Raw genomic sequence first — 8,154 nt, 5'->3', positions numbered from 1 at the left:
ATATCTCTTCTGTTGCAAATGACAATGATCAGGATCAAAGACAAATTCTTGCTCCAGATCTTGTTCAAGAAAAAATTTTGGATCAAGAATAGATTACAAAACCCTATAAACAATCAAAAGATTGTTCTAGAAGAACAAACTCAATAACCTAAAGAACAAATGTCATTAAAGAAACCCACTAGAAAAAGGAGAAAGACAGTTTCGAATGAATTTGTACTCTTTCTTCAAGAAATGAGGATGTCATTGGATTGGTGAAAGAAGATCCAATCAACATTCATCAAGCAATGAAAATGAATAATTATCAAGAATGGATTGATGCTGTGAATAAAAAGACAAAGTCCATAAAAGACAATGATGTTTGGAAACTCAGCCCATTGTCTAAAGGTGCGAAACACATTGTTTATGAATGAATATTTAAAATCAAGATGAATTCGAAGGCGCGATGTGGAGAGAAATTAGTTTCATCTTGTCTTAAATGATTTTATTCAAAAGGAAGGCATTAATTACAAATAAACTTTATTTCCTATTACAAAGAAAAACTCTTCTAGGACTATTATGACATTAGTGAAAATTTTGATCCCGAGCTACATAAGATAAATGTTAGACCTACATTTCGCAATAGTGACATTGACGAGACACATTTATATTGTGCAGATGGATAACTTTGTGCTAGAAGACCCAAAGAAAATGGTTTGCAAATTAAGGAAATCTATCAATGGGATTAAACAGGCTTCTCATCAATGGTAACACAAATTTCATCAAATAATTATCTCGTTTGTTTTTTAGATGAATTCATTTGCTAGTTGTTTATGTCATAAATTTAATTAGAGTAAGTATATTTTGTTGATATTGTATGTCGATGACAAACTACTTGTCTACAATGATATAAGTTTATTACACAAAACCAAGAGATTTTCATTATTAAATTTTGAAATGAAAGATCTTGATGACGCCTCTTTTATGTTAGTAATACAAATATTTATGTTAGTAATACAAATACATAGGGATCATTTTCGAGGTATTTTTGAATTATCACAAAAGAGTTATATTAATAAGATTTTTAAGAGATTTTGGATGCAAGAATGTAAACCAGGTGATACCTCATAACTCAGAGAGACATGTTTAGTTTCAATCAATACTTTAAGAATATACTTAAAGACAAGAAAATATTAGAAAATTTCCTATGTTTCAGCAGTTATGAGGTTAATGAGCACTCAGGTTTGCACACATCCGAATATAGCAATCACTGTTAAAATGTTGAGCAGAAACTTTAGTAATTTTGGATTGGATATTTGGAAAGCAGCTAAACAGGATATTCAGTTTTCATAGAGAACTAAGGATTACATGATCACATATAAGAAATTAGACTAATTGGAGATTATTGGATATTGTGATTCTGATCATGAAATATGAATGCGACATTTTATCACTAGACTACGCATTTTGGATAATAGAAGTCTTGTATTCCAACAGGAGTTCGATGATGTCAAACTTATAGACATTGAGTTCCTAGTTGTTAGTGAAAGAATTCTGAGTCGTCAAGTTTCTATAGAATATATTAGGACAAATTCCATAATTACAGATCCGCTTATTAAAGGACTATTGCCCAAGGTCTTTCATGAGCATATTGCTCACATAGGTATTGCATTTTTTATGATATACCAATTTAGTGAGAGTTTGTGCTCGGATGATGTCTATTTTAGACTTATACTTTTAGCCATGGATACTCAGTTTATTTCAGAAATAAAATATTCAATTCATATTCACTCTGATTAAAATTTATGGTTAATCTCGTTAAAGAATAAAGTATGACTAGTTAGAAAATATACCTGTTTGGATCACATTGCATGTAATTTTCATATTACACATCCACACTTCATCTATGTCATTTGATTGTATTGATATACGTGACCATTGATGAGTTTAGTCATAATACATGTAACGAACACTGCTTTGATTATATATTGATATAATTGTTGGATAAGATTGTTCGAAGATGCTTTTGGTTGTAATAGAAAAAATGTTGAGTTCATAAGGTTATGCACATTTATAAGATAACGTATGTGGCCCAAGTGAGTGATTGTTGGATTTTAATGTCAGAGCCTACATATGTAACTAATCGTGTATAAATGTTATCTTAAAGTTAAGTTCGTTTAAAGTGATCTTATAAAGAATAAAATTATTGGGTTTTGGGTTTCTAAATAAAGTGTGAGTCTAAATGCGTGTAGAGAAAAGATTTTATATATATAGGATTATGGTTCTCAATTCATAGGTAATTTCTCATTCTTTGTGGCACTACATCAATACAAGATTACAAGAGAAAATATATTGAAAATGAAGATCCAAAACCCACATTTAAGAATCAATAATCAAGAATGAGGAATTGAAGAATCAAGACTATGAATCAAGAAATGAAACTAAGAACAAGGATTAAAGAATCAAAGGAGACAAGATTCAAGATTCAAGATCCAAATCAATGGATTAAGCTGTGTTTCGCATTAATAAATTTTCTTAGTGATTTGACATGAAGATCTTGAAAATTTATATAGTTTTATAAAGTTTAAGTTTCATAAATATTCAACAATTGTTGTTTGAATACTTATCATACATGTGATTCTTTCATTCTTATGAGATTAAGAATATTTTTGAACATATTTTTATAATTTTTTGAAATATTTTGTTTGGCTTGAAGAATTTTTATAGGAAGTTGGTCTAAAGTAGATTCCTTAGAAAACTCTTCTACAAGAAGTAAAAGTTGTGTCAAATGGGTCCTTAATATGTTTAGTTAAAACTTATTCAGATTCACATAGAAATATGAGTTGACTCAATTGAATAGAATTAATTTGAACTCAAGAAACTTAAATTCTTTATTTAGTGAATTCAATCGAGTACGACTTTATGAATTGAACTTGAGATGTGAGATTAAAGGAAATCACTAAGGTGAAATCATATGAAACAACGCTTTAATCGTCATATTGAATGGTTAATCCTCGATCCAAAGAAAAAAATTTCATATAGTTGTTTTTACTTTTTTAGTTAATATTTCTTCAATTGAAACCTTACCATCAATATTTACTTTATTTAAGTAGGAACTAGGAATAGTTAGGTCAATCATTAAATAGATATTTCTCGTGGGAAAGGTGATCTGGACTCTTTAGTTCCATTTTCCTACTTGTTTAATTGATATTGTACACTTACAATTTTCACATAGCAAGAGACAAAACTATAATAATTGATAATCCCCAATGCGTAGATGGCTGGATGAATTTGTAAAGATTGGTAGTTACTACATCCCTCTAAGACCAGATGGTAGTCAATCAGACGACTTTGTCCCTTCTGTCAATTGGACACTGCAAATGATAAGAGGGTAGGTCTAAGCAACTTAGTCATTTGGAGTCTAATTATTAGACACGTGTATTCATGCTTACCAGTATTGTTCTCTAAGATACTTATCCTTGACATTTGTGACCATTACAACCAACACATTTTGATTGGTGTACCTACTATACCCATACAATCATATTCCTAGATTGACAGGAGAGTAAGAGTGCACGAGGACCGTCGCTACCATGGGATGGAGATGTGTGCCGATCATAGGTGCTATAGATAGAGACAAGTTCTCATAAATATGATGTTACATTCTCAACCTTTACATACACTTATACACTTCTCCGATACATTATTCCCTCTTACTCCATAATCATCATTGAGTAGTAGTTTTCCCTCTCAACCCTTGCATGTCTTTTGCCGTCCAAGTGGCTACCATAGGAGGAGGAGAAACTACACAACTACGAAAACAAAGCACATACCTCGAATATCGAATACTCTTGAAGGTTAAAGGTACTTTCGGAAGGTGATTAGAAATTAAAAATTGCACTATTTTTATAAATTAACAGTGGTCCAATTAGGGGTGTCAAATTGGTCAAGTCGTTTGAACTCATGTATCGAGATATCAAAAGTATATATTAAGAAAATTTAAATTCGAGACAACATATATGAACTCATTAATGACATAGCGGGAGAGCAATAGAAGGCTCGCCTAGTTAGCCAGACGTATGATTGCACTTTAAACGATGAGAATCAACTAATGAAAAATATCATTATCTTATGGGAGAGCAATATAAAGCTCGTCTTGCCGTGCACCCTAAAGGACGAAAGTCGAATTACTAAAGCATCACAATCTTACCCTTCGAATTTCTAAAATCCTGCCAAGAGTTTCTGATTCAAATTCTACATTCCAGAATTCCTTGTGCCACGTTGGAACTATGAAAATGATAAGTGCAAGCAATAGAAAGAAAGTTAGAATGCTTTTGCTAATGCTGTCCCTCTCGATTCCAGGTAACCCAACAATTCCTTTTTATTTTGTACCGTCAAATGTTGTATTCTAACTCATATAGCATTACACCTGAACTCACAGTTATTATATATCCGTTAGTGTCAGAAGAAATATGCTTAATATGCTGTGACAGAATGATGAAAAATTGGACAATTTTGAACTTCACAATCAAGATAATGGGCATTATAAAAAATGCCTAAACAAATAATTGAAATAAAGATATTTTCTTGAATTTATTCCCTGTTTTCGGCAATATTCTTGAAAGTTTAATTCTGGGTGCTTTAATTAGAGCCACTGCCAACAAGCATAGATTCTCTTCTATGCTGTAAATCTAGAGTCCCCCAACCTCAACGGCTCAGGGAAATTCATGGAATGAATGTGCTCTTGTGGTTTTTATTTTCTGGTTTGATTCCCCCTTTTTAATTTTCTTTGTTGATAAAAAGATTTCTGCTTTTTGTCATTGTCTTCACCTCTCCTTTTCATGGACGCTTCTTCTTTCACTTTCTCGCTTTTTGAGTCCATAGACAATGTGTAGCTGGTTCACACATACGTGTTTTGATTCCAATTTTTCAATTTATATGAACTTTTGCGTATAAATAGGTGTCTATGCTCCTGTTTTCTTCATTGCTTACAACTTTTTCAGTTCATTTCATATTGCATACAAGGTGTCCTTGAAAATTCCCAGCTGCAATTTTATCTTCACCGGCTATGATGAGCTATGCAAATTCGTCTGTGGGCTCTGGTTAGTTGAGATTGTTTCTTTTTCTATCAGCTTTTGATCGCTTACCACAGTTATCTCCGTTTCTTTTCTGTCATTACACTCTATGTCCTCGATTTGTTCGAGTGCAATTAATGACTTCATTGACCAAATTTGTAGGAAGTAGAACAGCTAGAAGGACATTTGAGTTTGGGAGGACATACGTGGTGAGGCCTAGAGGGAAACATCAGGCAACAATAGTTTGGCTACATGGCCTTGGCGATAATGGCTCAAGGTAGAATTATTCTAGCTTTGGGCATTTTGTGATTGTGAAACATGAGTATTGATTTCTCAATTGGAGTGTCAATGGTGGATGATTGTGAAAAAAAGCTTAAATTATTAATATGGGGACCATGATGTATTGATTTTTATATCCAACAACTTTGATAGTTAATTTTTCCTGGTGATTGGTATATACCTTATAATAAAGTAGTAGTAAATAAGTGGACCTTTTTTCACTAAAAGAAGAGCAAAAGTTCCTCTGGAAAGAATGTCAATGGCTAAAGAAGTCATGCTTACACACTTATCTTTTCCTCAAGACTTTACAAAAGAAAACTTTACTTTTTATCTTGGCCTCTTACAATTCTAAATGTAATTAACATTAGAAATCCTGAATAAAATGTTTATGCATTGCATGCCGTATGTTTTGTTGGGATCACGAGTTCACTTAATTTTCAAGGCTGCCTAGAACAGTGTCAAGTTCAAACCTTTTGTTGATTCCTTCCCTTGGTATTGTAATACATTTTATGGAAATATTTACAAACTTGGTCTATATTACCTCACAAGCAAAATCTGAAGTTTCTGTGGTTAGATAAAGTGCTCGTCCTTTAGCATATTATATAGCAATTACTTTATACTATAGAAAACGGAAAGTAAAAAAGAAAATTATCTGCTCATTTTGTTCTATATTTATTTTTGCAGCTGCTCACAACTTTTGGAAAGTCTTCCCCTTCCAAATGTAAGTTATCTATCCTATTTTTAACTGATACAATTTACTTTTCTTCTTTAATTGCATAACTAGTCCCCAAACTTTCGGAAAGAAATTGTTTTTTTATCTTACCCTACTGAAATATTTTTGCTCAACTTTTTTCATGCAGGTAAAATGGATATGCCCTACTGCTCCTAGTCGCCCAGTGGCTATGCTTGGTGGATTTCCTTGCACTGCATGTAAGGGGAAAAAAATCTGAAAATTTTGAATGCAATGATTTTAATGACTGTTAGTTAAAGCCACACTTCTCTTTTCATGTCTTTCATATCAGGGTTTGATGTGGGAGAGCTTTCTGAAAACGGTCCAGATGATTTGGAGGGTTTAGATGCTTCAGCAGCACATATTTCAAACTTATTATCTACAGAACCTTCTGATGGTAAGATTAATTATTCTTGGTTCATCTTTGATAGTTCACTGTAAACAGTTAGGTGACAACATCTTTAAATATAACACATCATCTCTTAGAGTTTTGTGTACTTTTATTGACTCATCTTTCAGTTTCAAAAGAAAAAAAATAAATTACTTTTATCAACATCAATTAACTCCTTTTTGATAAAGTGTTTTACGTAATTTTGTTGATGACTTTTGTATGAAGTTAAGAGTCTTGTTCGTATCTTTAGGTGACCTTTCTATGTGTCTTAAAATCATCTTACATCTACTTTGAAGATTTGTTATTTTATCTATTCCACTCCCTAAAAGTCTCCCTGTTTTTCTGAGATTCACCGAGTTTGCTCAATGTCTGTGTCATCTTCAATAGAATACGTATTCTTACTTTTTTGTACATTCCATATATGAATTTACATATTCTATATAATTACCGTTGTGTGCTGTCTGGTACAGTTAAGCTTGGGGTTGGAGGCTTCAGCATGGGTGCTGCAATAGCCCTCTATTCTGCAACTTGCTTTGCTCATGGAAAATATGGAAATGGCAATCCTTACCCTGTCACCCTAAGGGCTATTGTTGGTCTAAGCGGGTGGCTTCCTGGTGCTAGGTAAGATTCCATTCGATCGGTCTCAAATGATACAAAAACCATAAAATACAAAACGAGAATTATTAAAGATCCAATGTTTATTTGACTGTATCTTATCTTGTTTATGCTCATTACAATCTAGAATTATGATGTTGCTTCTTAATGTTTGCATTTGGGTAAAGGAGATCCACTTACTCATAGACTATCATTTATTGCAGCAATGTGAGAAACAGAATTGAAGGATCACATGAGGCTGTAAGGCGTGCTGCATCTATTCCGATTTTGCTCGGTCATGGACTCTGTATGTCTTTAGATGTTAAAGCATCATTATCCTTAACCTAGATTCCTGAAAAGTTTAAACTCTTACTATAGCATACTTAATAATTCCTCGAGATTCCCTCTCAACCTCTTGGGAACTTAAATGTTCTGATATAGTTCAGGAGCTTGTGTGTTTTTCTAAACCTCGTTACTTTCTTTAAAAGGTGATGACGTGGTTCCTCATACATACGGAGAGAGGTCCTTCCACGCCTTGAGCTCAGCTGGATTTCGGAACATAGTATATAAATCATATGACGGGTATTTGAATATTTTCATTTAAATTAGATCATCTAATACATTTGGATGAAACTACAAAACCTTATATCGGATTTCTGCAGGCTTGGTCATTATACCGTGCCTAAGGAGATGGAAGAGGTCTGCAGTTGGCTGAATACGAGGTTGGGGGTTTAGGATTGGCGATTTCAAGTTCTCACTGTCAGATTGAAGTTGCTGAGGATCAATGAGTGGTTAGCTATCTATAACAAGGGAAAACATACATACTAGTAGACAGAGACATGGTAGTTAGCTGTGGCTTGCGTGGTGAATTCTGTAGTAAATAGTATTCCTTCCAGTTTTGTTATGTTTTTTCTGCAGTAAAATAATGGTTTTGTTGAATTCAGTAGTAAATAGCAATTTACCATTCAGTTTTTGTTATGTTTTTCTTGCGGTAAAATAAAGATTTTGAATTGGTACTAATACTGTGTAGTTTGCTGAATTTTTTTGTTTTAATGATAGTATGTTGAATCAATCCCTTCCCCCCCCCCCCCCCCCCCCCCCCCCACGCG

At 33.1% G+C, this 8,154-nt stretch overlaps 1 protein-coding gene across 2 annotated transcripts; it reads left to right on the top strand.

Annotated features, from left to right (window-relative positions):
• Positions 1-4,482: 4,482 nt before the first annotated feature.
• Positions 4,483-8,065, top strand: LOC111401459 (acyl-protein thioesterase 1 homolog 1-like). 2 transcript variants are annotated; one of them, XM_023029198.1, is made up of 10 exons: positions 4,483-4,739; positions 4,980-5,078; positions 5,214-5,328; positions 6,015-6,051; positions 6,191-6,260; positions 6,353-6,457; positions 6,922-7,072; positions 7,270-7,352; positions 7,534-7,627; positions 7,708-8,065. In XM_023029198.1, the coding sequence occupies exons 2-10, from the start codon at positions 5,045-5,047 to the stop codon at positions 7,778-7,780; spliced, it is 762 nt and encodes a 253-aa protein (XP_022884966.1). In that variant the 5' UTR covers positions 4,483-4,739; positions 4,980-5,044; the 3' UTR covers positions 7,781-8,065. The 2 variants fall into 2 exon arrangements, with proteins under 2 accessions (XP_022884966.1, XP_022884965.1); XM_023029197.1 differs by lacking the exon at positions 4,483-4,739 and having other exon boundaries at positions 4,755-5,078.
• The last annotated feature ends 89 nt before the right edge of the window (positions 8,066-8,154 follow it).

This window comes from Olea europaea, chromosome 10, assembly GCF_002742605.1.
Source record: "Olea europaea var. sylvestris chromosome 10, O_europaea_v1, whole genome shotgun sequence".
NCBI classification, from domain to species: domain Eukaryota; kingdom Viridiplantae; phylum Streptophyta; class Magnoliopsida; order Lamiales; family Oleaceae; genus Olea; species Olea europaea.
Note: the sequence above shows the minus strand (reverse complement) of the source record. Positions and strands in the feature narration are given on the sequence as shown.

Coding starts and splice junctions, on each gene's coding strand:
- LOC111401459 (XM_023029198.1), top strand. CDS start 5,045: ATGATGAGCTATGCAAATTCGTCTGTGGGCTCTG. Junction 5,329..6,014: donor CTTGGCGATAATGGCTCAAG/GTAGAATTATTC, acceptor TTATTTTTGCAG/CTGCTCACAACTTTTGGAAA. Junction 7,353..7,533: donor TTTGCTCGGTCATGGACTCT/GTATGTCTTTAG, acceptor TTTCTTTAAAAG/GTGATGACGTGGTTCCTCAT.